Here is a 19,602-nt window from a genome sequence, read left to right on the forward strand (position 1 = left end):
AAAAATATTATCTTCCGAGTGCATGGTGTTGTAGATAGAGACTGGATGAGGAGTGTTCCTGGATAGCAGACCTGCCCAGATGAGTCACAAATGTGAATTGTAATCTAGAGAACAAGCAAAAAAGTTGATTGTCTTAAACCACCAACAGAATTTATGCCATGTGCATTTATATTCTGTGGTAGAGAGCTTCCCAGCTGCTTGAAGGATGGCTGAATTGTCTGAGACGACTAGAGAAAACCGTAAACTAAGCCTTCAGGAAATGAGCTGTCAAGTACAGCTGTTGGGGGCCAAGATGAGAGAAAGGCCCTCCTGTTGAGTGGAGTTCCCCTCTGACAGACAAAAAGGAGCCTTTATATAATCTCCCACCAGGGTCAAAAACATACTGGGACGTGACAAAAGGTCACCTAAACTACTCTGCAATGTACATTTCGACTTGAGTAGAAGAGTGAAGGCTTGAAAAGGTGCCTCTCCAGTCTAGAAGCAAGACATCCCTAAAGAAACAAGATCCTGGCTCTTAGGGCATGAACTTGGTTTTCCGCTTGGAGATGAAGATCTAAATGGCTGTGGAAGACCAGCCTGTTCAACTCTCACTTGTGAGGGACCTAAACCAATGTTTTGTATCTGGATGTTACGACTTTCTGGAGGAAGGATAACTGGGAGAGCGAGATGCCAATGTCACGTTTGTCTAGCGAGGGCACCCATGAGTGAAAAGTGTGTTACCCTGCTCTATTACATTAAACCGCACATTAGAAGTGCATTCAAAGAGTAAACATGTTTTTGCTCATCAGAGATGTAAATACGTTTAGTTCTTCAGGGTGTGTGAAGCAGTATCCTGAAGAGATCAAGTTTGTTTTCTGAGTAGGCAGAAGCCAAATATAGCTCCTTGCCCATAATCAGATGCGTCATTTATGATGGAAATTTCTCCGCTTGATTTCAGCTATTGATTTTTGAAGATCGCTCTCCTCCTCTTTCACATTCCATGACTTTAAAAAAGGCGACTTTGAGCCTTTTCCAGTTGTCAATGGTTTTGTTCAAATAACTTCATTGACTCTCAAGCCCTCCCGTCAGTGGTGCCATAGGGGCACCAAAAACCAGTCCCATAATATAGCATTACGGAAGTGTGGCTCTGCACATCCTGAGGTGGCTGCCAGTACACCAAAGCCTATTTGAAACGATGTGAAGGATCAGAAATGCTCGGGAGTCGACTTTAAAGCCTACATCCTTTTTGCTAGATCAGAGACGTGAACCTCTCCTGGTAGTCTCCTCTGTTTTAATAACGGACAACCAGGGCACGTCTACACAGAAATAGATGTTTGCACATTTTAAGATCTTTATAGAAACTGAAAGAGTTTTCACAATGCGTTCAAGAGTCACATTCAGTGCAGCATGCATCCTTGTGGTGGGCTGTGTTATTCAGTCCCTTATGGAACTGATTAGTGGTTACAGGTCAGCTCCTTATAGCCAGCGACACTGAGTAATTGATCACCCCCCACCTCGACTGATGCTACTCCGATGGTGCAATTCTTAGATTACAGAATAATAACAAAGAAAGGGACCACCCAGTTTATTAGGGGAGATAACTCCTGTGCAGTGAGATGCTGAACACAGATTTGAGAAACCGCAGTTATTGGAAATTTATAGTGAGTGTAAATTAGAAAAAGGCTAAAGCCTGCGAGGCTATACGGTAGCAGCAGTTACAAAGTAGGCTGTGTTCTCCATTGAAATCCTCCAGCCTGAACTAAGCCTCTTGCACTGAGACCTTCAGTTACCCGTGATGTTCTTTGTTCTGGTCTCAGCTCGGTGGAAAGTAATGTGATGGTCTTTTGCAGGTACTTGACCGTGATCTTCTGGGACTGGTCTAATTTCTGTTTTAAGTCCGGACCTAGAGTATTTGTGAAAAGTGCTTGAGACGGGGCCTTTAAATGATCTAGCGGGCGGGCGCTCTTTCCAACTTCTAGCCGCCCGCCTGTGGAATAGTTTGCCCCCTTATCTTAGGATGGTTCAGGACCTGGTTGCTTTCAGGAGACAGTTGATAACTTGGCTTTTTAGCCACTATGCCCTGCCCTGCTCTAGTGTGCGGGCTTCAGATCCCTGATTTCTCTGTTCCCTAGGTCCAGCAGCGCCGGGACACTCCTTGAAGTAGCCGCGTGCTTTATAAGCTCCAATTTTCATTTCATTTGGGCTTGACCTCCGCACCAACTTCCAAGAAACATCCAAACAATAGGAAAAAAGACCAAATGGCAATAAATGTCTTCTACAACCTATGCACAAAGATATTTAAAGTTTCTCTCCTTATTTCATTTTTTTTTCCTGGTACAGAAATATGAAAAATATTCCTCCTCGAAGGCAAACTTCGCTTGAGTCTGAAAAACTGATATTTTGGAGTGAGCATCTTGGAGATAGATAGCACAAACTATGCGCATCTTCTGAAGTGTTAGGTTTTTTTTTTAAAGATTTGAAAGGATTTCTTTTAAGAAGAATGATCCCCACAATGGTAAGCAAAACTCCAAGCTTCTAGTCTACCTTCAGAGAAGCTGGAGTAGAAACCATGGTTGATTTCCAACAGAGGTACTGGCTGTTTAAGGTGTTGGATCGCAAATACAGCTCCAGGCAGACGGGTGTCCATGATGGAGGAAGAGGGCAGAGGGAGAGAGGACTGAAGACTTCCACCTTATACCAGGGGAGCTCCTGTGAGATGTTTTTTCAAGCATTCAGGTAACTAAGATAAACTCCTTGTTAGGGAGTGGTGGCTTTGGTCTGCCAGCAGATGGTGGCCACTTCTGCTTTATTTACAGGTTGGCGGTGCCAGCAGCTAAGAAAACCCCTGTGAACTTCTGCTTTTTTCTCTAACCCGTAGTAGACCAATCTATGCTGTTTCAGCAAAAAGAAAACCACAGAAATTCATGCAAGCCTCTTGTCCTGCCTGGTATTGAAGAGGATTAGGAGGTGTTGAAATCTTTCATTCAAATAACGCCAAGTACTAGCAGTTACAGCTCCAAATTATGGGTTGTCAGTTTTCTGTAAGTAGATGCTGTAAAAAGCTACTCATAACCACCTTCTGAGCCTCTAAGGAAAGGTAAGAAAAGTGCCGCTATGGATACCATCTCACAGAAATGCACACATGCAATCCACATGAGGCTGTGTAGCTGTCAATCAGCTCCAAAATACACTATGAGAGTTTAGTTGTTTATCTTTAAAATGTACCATAAGCTTTTGTCTTTGGTGGGAGTTTTTTGTGTGTGAAATCTACAGCCTCTTGTGCGGTGTGCGGCGGCAGCCCACGTGGATAGCAGCTACATTGGCTTGGAAGAAGTGCAGTGACTTCTCAGAGTTACACTTTTTTCCGTAAGAGAATGGGGTTTGTGGAGTGGTGCACTGTTCGTTATTATGACAATAGTAGTCAATTAGTCAATGAGCCTTGATGTTAGTAAGTCTTTAGTAATTATTTATTTTCCAAAAAGAGGTTGCCAGCCAACGCGTTTCGTTCATGAAATGAACTTCTTCAGGGCATGTGTAAGCAGTCTTAGTTGATCAGAGCAGTAAGATAGAAAGTATTCCGTGGTGGGGGCAGCCTTGATAAGGGCCTGTGTGCGCATAATCTGGAAGGCGGGCTGAAAGTCTAGCTGTCCGCTTCCCTTTCAGCCCGCCTTCCAGATTATGCGCACACAGGCCCTTATCAAGGCGGCCCCCCAGCGCGGAATACTTTCCATCTTACTGCTCTGATCAACTAAGACTGCTTACACATGCCCTGAAGAAGTTCATTTCAGGAACGAAACGCGTTGGCTGGCAACCTCTTTTTGGAAAATAAAGAATTACTAAAGACTTACTAACATCAAGGCTCATTGACTAATTGACTACTATTGTCATAAAAACGAACAGTGCACCACTCCACAAACCCCATTCTCTCATCTTTCTGCACAGCAGTTGGCACTCAACGACGGCGAGTGCTGGAGCCCGTTTGTGCACGCTCAGCCCGTATTTGACTACCGGTTTACAAATAAGGGAACAACACAGGAAAGTGCGGTCATTGTGTCCGCCGTTGTCTGGAACCACAATTTTGCACTTTTTTCCGTAAGCATCAATTCATTTTGCATCCTTGCTCGTAGGATAAATTGTGGATGGAGATGGATTATGAATTGCCTAAATGAAAATAAAAACAAAAAAACCTATTGGATACAATGACCTTAATGTGAAATGAAAGTGTATTCAGGTAATATGCATTGAAAACTGTATTTGTAACTGTTCTACGTGACTTTCTAAAGCTTATTCTGTAAAGATGCTATACATTTAATTTATGCATGTCAGTTGAGATGAAATTCTGTGACATCCCTGCTGTGATTAGACACAAATATTCCTGTGTAAGACGCCATGTTAAAATTAAATAGGAAGGTTTCCAAGGTTAAAAGGTAAGGCAGTAACATGCTAAGAGGACAGAGAAATCAGTCAAAAATAAACATGGCCCAATAAAACGTTACTTAGAGCAACTGCGCTAATAAACGCGCTTTTATTAATACAGTATCACAAGACTAACCTTAGAAAAACAGTTTTCTGCCTCACAAATAGGTTGAAGCACGTTTACACAGGGAAACAACTCTTTGCATAGGCACCAGGGCTCTCCAATGTGATTTTGTTTCGCTACACACATTTAAACCCTTGTATCCTGGTTAAATATTTTTTTATAAACAAATGTATATTAAAAACACCATGTATAGATGTGCAGGGAATAACATGATATTTATTACCATTTTTTGAGGAAGGTGAGGGGCATCAGGACCCCCTCAAGGCATTCTCTCCTACGAGTCGTGGACCCCCCGCTCAACATTGCTAATGAATAGCATAATACAGCATGCACATCTGCTGCAGAAATATATCTTCATTTACCGGACATTCTGCTGTCCTAAACAAAGTCCACTTGATGGTTAACATGGCATCTCTTCTTTCTTCAGTGCTGGTACAAATGCTTGTGCAATGACCGTGCTCCTCTAGGGGCATTAATCACACGTCTTACCTGCTCTGCAGATCCATATTCGATGGAGGCATGTGCCGGTGAACCCTCCTAGTGCAGTTAAATAAAGCAGAGTCCGGTCACTAAATAGGTAAAAACACTGTCCCACACTACACTTTATTTTCCAGTGTTCAGTCTTGTTATCCCCGCTCTATGATGTCAACGTAGTGCAAAAGAAAAGCTTGCTATAGACATCACTTTATTTCCTCGCAGTGCTGCTTCTCATTTCAAATTACACTTCCAATAATACACATTGTTTCATGGAAGCAATCATTTAAATATTACCACATCTTTATTCCATAAGAAAAAAAACACATTTCTCAAAACATTGACAGATGCACCTGCTGTCTCAGGTAAACAATGACTTCTAAAAAAGAAAAGGGGATGCCGCTCAGCTACACCAGATCTTTGTAAAGAGTCCTAACACCAATGAATACATCATGAACTCTAAACAATGCAAAACTAGTTACCCATGTGTCATAGTCCTTTAATGGTGTCCCCGTATTCAGGTGACATTTATAAACCACCCGTCCTGCAAACTAGTGACTTAGCGTGTTACCAAAACCCCTCCATGGCAACATAGGACGGAATTGCACACTAACCTGTAATGTATTGTCTAGAATATTACACAACATTTTCGGTGCACCTAGTCCCTCGGTTAGTAGAGGTGTTTGCGGCGGCGCTGAAAAGGGAGAACTGCCGAAATCCATGCGAGAATCCATAATCGTGACGTTCCTCAAACCACATAGGGACCCACAGCGAATGGCCTCCTACCGTCCAATATTGCTATTGTCAGCCGATTGCAAACTCTTCGGGAAGACACTGTCGGATAGATATGTACAAATTATACGCTCTCAGGTTCACCCGGATCAGTGCGGATTTATACCCGGCAGATGTACGTCCCAGAACATACGTTGAGTCTTCCACATTCAGGATCAGGTACGGGGATATACCCTCGAGCGGCCTGTCTCATCTTAGATCTTGGGAAGGCCTTCGATTCCCTCACATCGCAGTTTTTGTTCTCGGTGCTGCAGCGAGTAGGCATTGGGCCCACCCTCCTAGCCTATACGCGCTTACTGTACACCGGGCTGACCTCGCGGGTGCGCCTAGGCCGGTACATATCGACGGAGTTTGCGGTTCAGAGGGGCACGAGACAAGGCTGCCCGCTGTCCCCTCTGCTTTTTGCTCTGGCGGTGGAGCCTCTTGCCATACGACTCCGGCGGGAAGGGGAGAGCTGGGGCATCCCGATAGCAGGCACAGTGCATAGTGTTTCCTTATACGCTGATGACCTGCTGATCTATGTGCGGGACATTACGGACGACCTGACACCCCTCTGGGAAACTTTGAAGGAATTTACCGCGGCCTCGGGACTGTGGGTGAATTGGGATAAATCCACAATTTATCCGCTGCATCCGGAACTGCCTCCGCAGGAGTTTCACATAGGAGCTCAGCGAGTGCCCTGGAGCGCGGAGGCCCCCCGATACCTTGGTATTCGTCTCTACCACTCCTCCACAGATATGTTCGAGGGTAACCATTGCAGGGCACTGGCGAGTATTAGGGCTACGATCGGATTTTGGAAGAGCCTTCCATTGGCTCCAATTGGGAGAGTGGCGTTGGCCAAAATGATCATGGTTCCGAGATTGCTGTTTTCTTTACCAACCTGCCAGTAATCCCGCCCAGAGCCTTTTTTCGGGACCTAGACTCCCTCCTCAGTGCGCTCATTTGGGGGTCCGCCAGGCACAGAATAGCCCTGACAAAACTACAACTGCCCACCACGCAGGGTGGCTTGGGAGCCCCTTCATTCGAAGCCTACTTCTTGGCAGCACAACTGCAATGGCTGTCTCATTGGACGGCAGACAGGTATAATGTGGAAACTCATACCATCGCAGGACAGGTATCGGTTCCGGAGATCCGTCGCTTGCTCCTCCCTGGCACTCACCCAAAGCACATGTACCCTTTGCAGGTGTTGGTTGCACGTAAGTGCATGTTGCGGATACGCCACATGTCCCCGGGGACTCCGTTGTACTCCCCTCTACTCACTCTGGTAGGATGGCCCAACCGGGAACACTACTACACAAATAGCGCGCTTCGCACATGGACGAGGTGTGCCTTAACGGAGGCGGAGTCCCTTTTCGAGGACGGGCAACTAAGACCGTTCCTTAGCTTGGTGGAGGAGTACGATCTTCCCCCAGGACAATTCCTGCTTCACCGCCAACTCCTAGATAGCTACCGACCGCATCAGGACCTAAGTAAAGGGGAACCACATACACACCCAGTGCTCCACACGATCCTACACATGGGAGCAGGACGCCATCTAACTACATGGCTTTATAAAGCCATACGGGAATTGACTAATAAACCATTGGAGACCCTCCAGGCCACCTGGGAAGCGGAAATCGGGCAGGTGCTCCATGAGGGGGAGTGGGAGAGAGCTTTGAGGTACCCTAAGAAGGTCTCCAGAAACGCACGCTTTAAAAACATCCAATATTACATCCTACACAGGGCCTATCTAACACCTGCACGCCTCCAACGATTCTACCCTGACACTCAGTTCCTATGCCCCAGATGTCATGAGCAAAATGCAGACTTCCGGCATATGTTTTGGAGCTGCTCCGTCATTCAAATTTTCTGGCACCACATTCACACTGCTTTGGGTACCCTCACTGGGCTAACTTGCATGAACACTTGGGAGGCCAGTGCCATAGGCATCTTTCGCGTAAGTAAGCAGCACAAGGTGCAGACTCGCTTCCTCTCCTTAGCGGTGCTCTTGGCCAAACGCAGCATAGCCATGCATTGGCGTTCCCCCACCGGTCCTCCGGTGGCGGCGTGGGTGGGAGCTACGCACAAATGGGCGGCGGCGGAGGAGGAGACATTACGGGAGGAGGAGGTGAAGGGGACCCGCAAGCATCCTATATCAATGGAATGGGCCATGTTATTGTACCAGTTTAGGCGACTCTCCCCGGGGGCGGACCCACCAGACGACGCATCTACACAGCTAATCCAGAGTACACAGTCACAGGCCCTGCCCAACTGATTCCGCAGACTCCCAACCGCGCGAGCTCTTAACAAGCCCTAGCTTCAGGCACACTATTACGATTCTCGGTCGCACCAACTAGGATAGGCAAACATGAGTATCAGAGGTGCCTTACCCTTACGACGCTACACACCCTCACTAGTGTAATTGGATATATTCTTCCATATCCGTCCCCTAGTTTATGCCTGTATTAAACCCCAGTTCCTTTGCCATATATGGAACCCGAGACAGCAGGATACAAACGTCACGATATCTGTATACATTGTTTATGCTTCCTGGTTACGAATCATCAATCAGTACAGTTGTTAAGTACCATTACAGGATGTATAATCGGATACGACCACTTGAAGAATATGAATGATGTACAATGTATGAAATATGAAAATGGCAATAAAAATAAGTTTAAAAAAAAAACCTGTAATGTATTGTCTGTGTATATAATGTGCGTATTATAATTGTGCTCCAATTTGTATATATAAATATAGTTATGAACTTAATATTTATACTGTATACCTATGGTACAATGAGCACACATATTACTGGTATAATGTTTACATTCTTATACATATATCCATAGTTTGTTTTAATCACATATATAATTGATCTAAATAAGGCCTAGATATATCTGAATAACGCACACAAAATGCTTTGGTGTCTCACACTTCTGCATTAATCTCTGATTTCAGGTGTTGCTGATTGACACCACATATTCTGCTTTTAACAGTTTTTAGACATTTTTGTTTTTCTAAAAGTGGTAAAGGCTGCTTGACATTCTTGCTTACACAAGTGCAGTAGTTCTGCCATGAAATGAACCATGCTTTAAAGCATGTAAGAATGCATTTTAGCTGGTCACTATAATAGATTTTATTCAGTGCTTTGATTTCCACTCCATGTTCTGAAGGTAGGTTTTAGTATGGCAAAAAAACCTATATCGTATGTTGTGCTTCCATAGTGCTCTTGATACATTATTAGCAAATTGGTAAGTATGATTCTGCCAGTTTGAAATTAATCCCGGACTGGTCAGTGCTAGAATGTTTGTTGCCTAAAAACCATTTGCTTTGCTGGGAAAAGGCTAACTGTGTATTTGATTCTACTTGATTCTACAGTGCTGCGTCCCCTGGAAAGGGTAAAGCGAGTGTAACACGGAGGCAATCTGGCCGCTCTGTTAAAAAGTGAGAATGCGCGAGGTGTCCCTCATCGCAGCTCATTGGGTATGTCCGCTGTCCATGATTGTTGCATATTAGGTGTATTTGAGAAATGTTTTGTGTTAAGAAATGTGTTGTAAATCGAACCATTTACTTGGTACATAGCTGCCCAATAGGTCTACATAGCAGCTTGCTTCCTCAGACGTCCTAGCAGTTCACGTGGCAAGTTCTTGTTGTGTATGGGCAAAGAGGATGGACCGTGCAGAAAGTTTACATGACCCACAACAGACATCCTATACAAACTGTCTAACTTTTTTGTGGTGGCTTAGAAGATGTACTTGTGGGCAAAAAGAGTAGTGTCGGGTGGTTTCCCTGGGTGTGGTAGAGGTAATCAAATTGGATCTGCTCCAGTGATAGGGCATCAGTCGCGATCCGTATGATAGCCCAAAAGCTCAAAGAACTACAGTGCTCATTGGTCGCAGCTGACTTCTCTTTCACCAGTAACATTTGAGAGATTGAATATCAGATCTAATATGTGTTGGTTATTTTGTATGGCTATGAAAGAAAAGAGGTGTACATAGTAGAGGACATAAATAGAGTTCCCTACCCTCTATAGGACCATGAACCTAGGAGAATGATAGAAAACAAGAGAATGGGGTAGCTGCAGGGAGTTTAGACACAAGTCACATCACCAACCAAATGGAACATGAATGTACCCCTCGAGTTTCATTTGACAGGATTGCAATCTTGTATGCCCGTTTCACATGAAATCCAAGACTGTTTTTGTACACTAACAACTATTTCCATACAGCTGGTGTGATCTTGTGTACATGGAAGTGCAGTTCATAGGATTTTATGTATAGTTCGTGGGATCTAGTTCTGAAACCGGATTCAGAACTAGACTTTGGATAGAACTGTATTTGTATATTATAAACAATTAAAGAACGCACGGTGCCCCCATAAGATTTTGTGATACTTGGGTAACCTGCACAAGGTGGCAAGTGCATGCTCATCAAACTTTATTCACAATTGGTGCATGTTAGTATGCTGAAGAAAAAAAAGAGTGAAAAGAAACAAAATGGGGAGTAGAGAGGTACCACTCAACAAGAGTAGTGGAGGTGGATACACCCTCCCGAACTTAAGTTTATAAACATAGGGATCCACCCTCAGGTATGTATGTACGTCAAATCCTCCCAGATTAAGTATGTATCCCTACAGTGGTGGGAAATACACACAAACGTAGGTCGCAGCACGCCCCGTCCCGTAGAATGGCGGGAAGACCCCTATGATAAGGCATGACACCAAGGGCCCTTTTGGTGTGTGAGGGGTATTTAAACAACTTGTGTGTATTTCCCACCACTGTAGGGATACATATTTAATCTGTGAGGATTTGACGTACATACATACCTGTGGGTGGATCCCTATGAAAAAAAGGGGTGACCTTTCTGAATTTGGGAGTGAGAACCAGCAAAATAAAACTTCCTTTTCTTACATTTCATAGCATAGAAACCGCAAGAACCTACAGGCTGCATGATTACAGTGGGCATAGTTGTGAGGTTTACATTAAGGAGTATGATAGCTACCCTGTGACTTGAGTGGCTATCAATGCAGAGTACCTTGAAAATGCATCTCTCTTTGATGGCCAGTGCACTTTTATTTTAAAGGCCATTGCAAGACTGAATTTGGCATCTTTACACAATAGTCTGGCTGTTACAGACTGTGCATTTTGACTCTGGGTCAATAAACGCAAGTCGTGGACAAACATGGCATATGGCTCATTACTGGCTGAAATGTGATGGGATGACGTGTAACCCAAGCTGTCCTCCTGGCTGTGACCCTATAGCGTAATTTCGAATCATTTACCTGCTGTAGGAGCCATGAAGGGAAATGGAAGCCATTAAACATCGGACCGTAACACTGGTTAGTGTGTCGGAGCAATACAGATACCATTAGGCCTAACAGTAGTCAAGGGTATGGGTTCCAGAATTAATGGGTGGCTTAATAAACAAAGCACAGCCTAGGAGGGACAGAAGCTCTAAGGTGTCCTGTGCTGTTCCACTGAAGAATACTCTTTCCACCCATAGAAGCCCCATTCAGGACCATCTGAATGGGGGAAAGCAAAAAAAGAACCATTAGGTTAATGAAAACCTCTCTTAATTTTCCACTGTAGGTTGCTTGAGTCTAGCCCCGTTTGTGGCGACAATACAGTTTAATTGTTATTTCAAGTTTTGCCCTAAAGCAACCTTTCCTCAGTTGTGTGTACGTTCAGGGAAAATCTGGTGTTGTATAGTGGCAAGAACAGACCTGGAGCCAGTTCACAACTGTGATCAGAAAGTTGAGGTCCTGAAACAGAATGAGGTCTTAAGTTTCTACTCCGTGTTTTGGTGGCTAGCCATCACATAGAAACCTAAAGCTGACTTCTAGAGGGACAGGAGTACATTGGAAATTTTTCATAAAAATATGCCAAAATCTTTGAGGCAGAATCACCTCAGTAGATACGTGGAACTGAATCCACTTCATGGTGAGTAAGGCCATCTAGCCATATCAGCCTAGGGAAATGGTCTGAGCAGTGGGCATGTTTAAGGCTGGCCTCTCTGACCCAGATAGGATGGACTCTAGTGCTCAATCAAAACAGACTTACTGTGCACCTTAATATTAGAAATACACATTCCCTTGTGATTGCGACTTGGTACTCAAACAGCCCTCCCTGAGATGTCTTCCACCCCTGGTGGATGGAGTCATCTCTACCTCGCTACAAGACGTTTTCTTAGCCTCAGAACTGCAGCATTAACCCAGTAGCCTGTTCAATAAAAACAAAGCGTCTTAGCAGAAGGAGGCTAAAACAAATTTCATTTGAGGCATAGCTCTCTAGTAATTCACAACAGCGATAACTTTCAAATCTCCATGCTCTCATAAATTTAGAATCTCTTGAGAGCAGGCACGTTTCATTAATAGCAAACACACTGCTCCATGGGGACTTGAACAACCTTTCTCCAGAAGACATTCTGTCTAGCCTGATAAAGTGACTATTTTACCCACATTTCTTCAATAATCTTAACAGTCACGCTGATAAATTTGTTAAGAATCTCTTGATGGCATATAAGTGCAAACTAAAACAAGAGAGTGAAAAGCATTAGCAGAACGATGTGGAGTATTGGCATCATTTCACAGGTAGTAGAATTTTTGCTGATCAAGACATTAAAAGAGCATCTCCAAACATCAACACTGCACCGCCTACTTTAGACACAGAAATGTTTATTTGTGTTCGAGGCATGTGGGCTGCTGAATTCATATCTGTGCATAGATCGCCGCCTAGTGTTGGGTCCGGATGTTTGCACGTTGTTGTCCTGGAAGAGTCTTCGAAGTATCCTTGGATAGGTGACTCCTCCCCTGGACTACAGTGCGCATGGGCATCCTCTCCATCCTCAGATTGTTTTTTTCCCCCATTGGGTTCGGATGTGCTATCTTAGCTCAAGTTAGGAAAATATTTTGTCGAGGCCAAAAGGCCTTTAGTTTGCGTCGGTACTGTTTATCGATCGGGTTTCGATACAATCTTGTTAGTTTACTAACTTTCAGCACCGACTTTTTTCGCATTTACCTGTCCATCGACTACTTCGACGATGGAATCGAGGACGCCGTTCAAAAGGTGTCCGGTATGCAATGCGAAGTACCCACACATCGACGTCCATCCGGTGTGCAACAAATGCCTTTCGCCGGACCACGACGAATCGACATGCATGGCCTGTGCCCGGTTCCGTTCCAAGAAGACTCTACGGAATCGACGAGCGGCGAGACTCGAGGCGCAGCACGCGGCACCGGCCCCAACAGACATCTTCGACGAGGCCGAAGACGTCGAAGAATTAGAAGTCTTGCCCTCCAGTCCCGTTTCCGAACACGAACCCGGATCGGACGAGGTAGACGAGTCACTCTTCCACAGAGGTGAAGACGACACCGAGGTAGGAGACGACGAGGAGGCCTTAGGGGCCGAAGAGAGTAGCTCCAATGATGAACAAGGCCTACCTGTTCAAACCGAAGAAACACCAGTGCCACAGCCTATGGCTCCGGTCGAGGGATCGCCTTCGGGCCTTACCCGAGACCCATCCCGCAGTTCTTCGGCCCCGCCCTCGGGCCCGGCCTCGGACGTTCAGCGGCAGCCATTACTGCATAAACCAGCTGGTTTCCCTACCGCAAAACCGAAACCGAAAGCTGCTCCGGTTCCTACGAAACCGAAACTGAAAGTGGCGCTGGTCGGATCGAGGCCTTCCACGCCTTCGACGCCAGCGCAACGCGTCGGCACCGACCGCACCAAGAGGGACTTCGGTGCCGAACTTGAAGCGGGCGACGTCGGAGTCGACAAACGGAAAAAGGCCATCGGCACCGACAAACCTGCTCGGCTACCGGCACCAACGACACCGAGGGCCGTACCGCCTGCTGCGTCTCGCATCGCTCCCTCTACGACGCCTAAGCCTCACGTATCGAAGACTTCGACGGTGATCTCCGCACCTCGACTCGATGAACCGCCGGCGCCGAAAAAATCCACGGCCGCCTCTACGAACCTGGCCGGTGCCAAAGCCTCAAAGGCGCCCCAAGTACGACCTGGTGCGACGCAAGGCAGTAAAACCACGGCTGCCCTCCAGGACCCGTCGGGTTCCGGTTCGATCGGAGCTCCAGCAGCCTCTTCGGTGCCGGCCAACATTACCTTCAGCTTGCCTCCGTCGACAATCCCAAAAATGTTCCAACTCAGGACACGGGTCACCCAAACTACGGTCACACCTGCTGAGACGTCTCCGGCACGTGTCATCGACGCCGACACTGGCAGGATGATTCTCCACGACCGAAGGATAACTTCGGAGCCGCCATTGGACCCTTTCAGGATCCCACTAAAAAGGAAGTTGCCTGTAGAATCAGAACCTCTCCTTTATGAACCTTTCCATTCATCCTACCAGGATCCACACCGGTTCTCCCCCACACGCTCCGACACGGATGCATTGGAGGACTACATGGATGACCAAGTCCCCTACCATGTAGACACAGACCCTGATGACCAGCAGGACCCTGATCAAATTTGGGGCGACCCTGCAGACCCCAGTGCACCTCTCGATGCACAGGACCCGCAACTCTATGGGGCAAAAACATCTCCCACGGAGGATACTGCGGCGTTCAACGCTCTTATTGAACGTGCTGCAAATAACCATGGGGTACAGCTTCACTCTGATACCATCGAAGATGACTTTCTAATGGACACCTTTGCATCCTCAGAAAGACATGTAAAGACTCTGCCAATGTTGAAGGGGGTCCTCAAACCAGCCAAGGACATTTTCAAGGAACCCACCAGGGCACGAGTGATAAACCCCAGGATTGATAAGAAATACAGATCAGCACCTGGGGATCCTACTTACATCAGAGGCCAATTACCACTCGACTCCATCGTCGTAGCGAATGCTCGCAAGAGGGCACACTCGCAAACGACAGGTGACGCTCCTCCCCCGGACAAAGAGTCCAAGGTGTTAGAGACCTCTGGCAAGCGAGTTGCCGCCCAAGCTGCCAACATATGGCGCATAGCCAACACTCAAGCGCTCCTTGCTCGCTATGATAGAGCGCACTATGACACACTGGAGCAAATATTCCAACATCTCCCTGACCAGTTCAAGGAAGGCGCAGAAATGCTCATCAGAGAAGGACAGCTACTCACGAATGCTTCCATCAAATGTGCACTAGATGCTGCAGACACGGCTGCCAGGGCCATAAACACAAGCGTCATGCTGCGACGACATGCCTGGCTACGGATCTCAGGATTCAAGCCTGAGGTACAAAACAATATACTCAACCAGCCCGTCAACCCCGACTATTTATTCGGGCCAGAGGTTGACACCACCCTCGAAAAGATAAAAAAGGACACGGACACTGCAAAGTCCATGGGCGCCCTACAAACTCAGTCCTTTCGGAGCGGCTCCTTTCGTCGCCCCGGAAACAAGGGAGCAGGTAGAGGACAGGGGTCACAACAAACGTATAGCAAAGGCAATACACAGACCACCTACGATAAAAACACCCGAGGTGGATATCGTGGCTCCAGTACAAAGGGCAGAGGACGTGGCTACGGCAACACCAGGTCCTCCCCCAAGAACAAGCAGTGACGCCCTCTCCCTTCCTCCCGACCACATAACACCTGTCGGGGGAAGGCTACAAAGGTTCCTGTCCACGTGGAACTCCATCACCACGGACAGGTGGGTCAAAGATATTGTAAAATACGGTTACTGTCTGGAGTTAACCTCCACTCCACCCACAATACCACCAAGAAGCCGTCCTATGTCCTCAGAGCACTTAACGCTCTTACAGCAAGAGGTGCAAAGTATGCTTCTAAAAGGCGCTATAGAGGTCGTACCCATCCACGAGCAGGGTACGGGAGTGTACTCCCTCTACTTCTTAATTCCAAAAAAGGACGGGTCGCTCAGACCTATATTAGACCTGAGACCCCTGAACCAGTACATTCTTTCAGAGCACTTTCACATGCTCACTCTACAGCAAGTCCTTCCGCTTCTCAAGCAGGGAGACTTCCTAGCCACACTGGACCTCAAGGATGCGTACTTTCACATACCCATCCACCCCTCACACAAAAAATACCTCAGGTTCACTGTTCAGGGGCAGCACTATCAGTTCAAAGTCCTTCCCTTCGGCGTGACAACAGCGCCCAGGGTTTTCACGAAGTGCCTAGCTACGGTGGCAGCACATCTACGGAGGCAGCATATACACGTCTACCCTTACCTAGACGACTGGCTCGTTCAAGCGAAGTCAGCCCAGCAATGTGCAAGCCACATGTCCCGCACCATTCACCTTCTTCACAGTCTGGGATTCTCACTAAATTACCCAAAGTCCCATCTCCAGCCCGCACACGTACAACAGTACCTAGGTGCGACTATAGACACTCTGGCGGCCACAGCTCAGCCAAATTTAGTGAGGATCAACAGCATACAACTGCTGATCTCCAAGTTCAAACCCAATCACTCACTTCCAGCGCGAGTGTTTATGCAGTTGATAGGCATGATGGCCTCCTGCATCTTCATAGTCCCGCACGCGAGATTACATATGCGCCCACTTCAGGAGTGCCTAGCACGTCAGTGGAATCAGGCTCAAGGACAGTTGAAGGACCTAGTGTTGGTGAGCGGTCGGGCATACAACTCTCTGCATTGGTGGAATCCACAAAACCTTTGCAAGGGCCGACCATTCCAAGAGCCTGTCCCACAGATAGTACTGACAGCGGACGCGTCTCTCCAGGGATGGGGAGCTCATGTACTCCACTACACAGTGCAGGGACTATGGACAACACAACAAAAGAAGTTGCACATCAACCTTCTGGAACTGATGGCAATCTTCCTAGCCATGAAGGCATTCAAAGTACATCTATGCAACAAGGTCGTGTTGATCCGGACGGACAACATGACCGCAATGTACTACATACAGAAACAGGGAGGAACACACTCTCCACAGTTGTCTCATCTGGCTCAGAGCATGTGGAAGTGGGCCATTCAAAGGAACATGTTCCTCATGGCGGAACACCTCCCTGGCAAGGACAACCAGATGGCGGATCTGCTCAGCAGACACAGCCACCAGATGCACGAGTGGGAGTTACACCCATCAGTACTCCAACCGTACTTCCAGCAGTGGGGTCATCCGGAGATAGACCTATTCGCGACAAGCGAAAACGCAAAATGCCAAAGCTTCGCCGCCAGATTCCCACATCCGCAGTCGCAGGGCAATGCGATATGGATGAACTGGTCCGGCAGATTTGCGTACGCTTTTCCCCCAGCGCCATTGATACCGCTGGTGGCTCGCAAACTCCGACAACACTCCCTGACACTCGTCCTAGTTGCTCCCACGTGGGCACGCCAGCCGTGGTACACCACCTTCCTCGAACTTTCCGTGGTGCCGCATCAAAGGCTGCGGATCAAACCCGCGCATTTGACGCAGAACCATGGAGAGGTTCAGCACCCAGATCCGCAACAGCTGAACCTGGCGATCTGGCTCCTGAAGTCCTAGAGTTTGGCTATCTCAACCTGCCACCTGACTGTATGGACATCATCAAGGAGGCCAGGAGACCCACTACCAGAGCTTGCTATGCAGCCAAATGGAAAAGGTTCGTCATTTATTGTGGTAATAATGACATCAACCCGCTGGACGCATCCATCCAAAACATCATCTGTTACCTCTTACACCTATATCGATGCAATCTGGCGTACACCTCTATACGTGTCCATTTGACCGCAATCTCAGCCTATCTGCAAACCAGGCAGCACCTCTCTCTATTCAGAGTGCCTGCCATCAAAGCATTCTTGGAAGGACTCAAACGAGTCATTCCGCCAAGCCACCCACCAGCTCCAATGTGGAACCTCAACTTGGTCCTCACACGCCTGATGGGTCCACCCTTTGAACCTCTACACTCATGCGAGATTCAATACCTTACCTGGAAAGTGGCCTTCCTGGTAGCGATCACTTCCCTACGAAGAGTTAGTGAACTCCAGGCACTAACCGTTCAAGAGCCATTTATACAGGTTCACGCCAACAGGGTCGTACTACGTACCAACCCCAAATTCATGCCCAAAGTAATATCGCAGTTCCACATGAATCAGACTATTGAACTGCCAGTTTTCTTCCAAAACCCACAAACTGTTGCAGAAAGGGCACTACATACACTAGATGTACGGAGGGCCCTCATGTACTACATCGACAGGACTAAACCCTTCAGGAAGACAAAACAACTGTTCGTTGCCTTTGCCCCACACCACAAAGGTAACGCCATCTCCAAAGCAGAGATAGCCAGATGGATAGTTAAGTGTATTCAAATCTGTTATCAAAAGGCAAAACGCACATTAACTATTCCACCACGAGCCCACTCAACACGTAAGTTGGGGGCTTCCATGGCCTTCCTAGGAAATATTCCCCTGCATGATATATGCAGAGCAGCCACATGGTCCACTACACACACATTTACAAAACACTATTGCGTAGATGTGCAGTCAAAACAGCAGGCAGCTGTAGGACAGGCTGTTCTCAAAACACTTTTTCAGACCGCTGCAGCTGGCACGGGTAGCCGCCGCCAATAGAGGGCACTGCTATGTATTCTATGCACAGATATGAATTCAGCAGCCCACATGCCTCGAACTGAATATGCTACTTACCAGTATGCATCTGTTCTTGGCATGTAGGGCTGCTGACATTCATATCGCCCTCCCTCCTCCCCGGCGCCTGTCGCAGCTGCAGCTCTCAGAATTACTGCAAGCATGGTCATCACTTTCTGTATCTACTCCATCACTGCCACAATGGCGAAAAACAATCTGAGGATGGAGAGGATGCCCATGCGCACTGTAGTCCAGGGGAGGAGTCACCTATCCAAGGATACTTCGAAGACTCTTCCAGGACAACAACGTGCAAACATCCGGACCCAACACTAGGCGGCGATCTATGCACAGATATGAATGTCAGCAGCCCTACATGCCAAGAACAGATGCATACTGGTAAGTAGCATATTCATCTGTGATGCTGGCACTGCGTAGATGTCAGCAACTCTTCCAGAATCGAATTCAAAAAAAGAAAACCGGTCATTTGGCAAGCAAGCATCACAAGCCTAGACTTGTTGCCTTTATATTGAACTGCAGAGGATTGATAACTTAATGTGTGCATGATTGAGATAACTTAGCTGCAAACGGCCTTAAGGGTAACCTTCTAGACCTCTCTGTCTAGATGGTGAAAACATGGTGCAGTCACAAGTTGGACATCTTTCTTGTAGATCTTGAGGAATTCAAGAAGCATTCCATTTTCAGTTTTGTTAAAGGAGGCAGAGATATCTTTTAACTGCAGCATGGCTGCTACAGTTGTCTGAGTTTGTCATCATTTCATTTAAAGTAGTTCACACTGTAAATTGAAACAGAATATTAAATATGTCAATGTTATTTCTTAAAACATTGCTCACTTTTTATGGTTTTGTTGCAGATGTCCCCATGAAGACTACTGTTGGTGAAAAAATATGAATGTTCTTTCAACCCTGTTGAAGAGTTTGGTTCAGACACATTTTGGCTTACGCATCTTGTTTTGTAATTTTGTGTTGTTTGTTACATGCCGCAATTAATTCTAGTGAAAGATACCAGTTCTGATGTACGACAATGCAGTTTTAATAAAACTGAAAAGTAAAAAAAAAAAAAACTTGCGTCTGCAAATCTGTTCTTTTACTAACTATTGAGAAAAATCAAGAAACTTACACCCACATTACAGCTGGCCAGATGAATTCCGATGTATGTTAGCTTGTTTTAGTGCACATGTTGCAGTTATGTTTTGAATGTTAAGCGTCTAACTCCTCTGTGTTAAGAGTAAAAATAAAATCCAGGTAAATAATGTGACGTGGATTTTGGTGCAGGAAGCATAAAAAC

At 46.6% G+C, this 19,602-nt stretch overlaps 1 protein-coding gene across 30 annotated transcripts in view; it reads left to right on the plus strand.

The window, feature by feature from the left end:
• Nucleotides 1-19,378, plus strand: part of LOC146772278 (uncharacterized) — a 219,400-nt gene extending 200,022 nt beyond the window's left edge. For all 30 annotated transcript variants that reach the window (XM_085636720.1, XM_085636724.1, XM_085636723.1 and 27 more), the window contains 2 exons: nt 9,146-9,250; nt 19,169-19,378. In XM_085636720.1, coding sequence (XP_085492846.1) covers nt 9,146-9,215 — 70 coding nt within the window. In that variant the 3' untranslated portion in view covers nt 9,216-9,250; nt 19,169-19,378. The remainder of the gene's footprint in view (nt 1-9,145; nt 9,251-19,168) is intronic.
• The last annotated feature ends 224 nt before the right edge of the window (nt 19,379-19,602 follow it).

Source organism: Triturus cristatus, chromosome 12 (genome assembly GCF_964204655.1).
Source record: "Triturus cristatus chromosome 12, aTriCri1.1, whole genome shotgun sequence".
Classification (NCBI taxonomy): domain Eukaryota; kingdom Metazoa; phylum Chordata; class Amphibia; order Caudata; family Salamandridae; genus Triturus; species Triturus cristatus.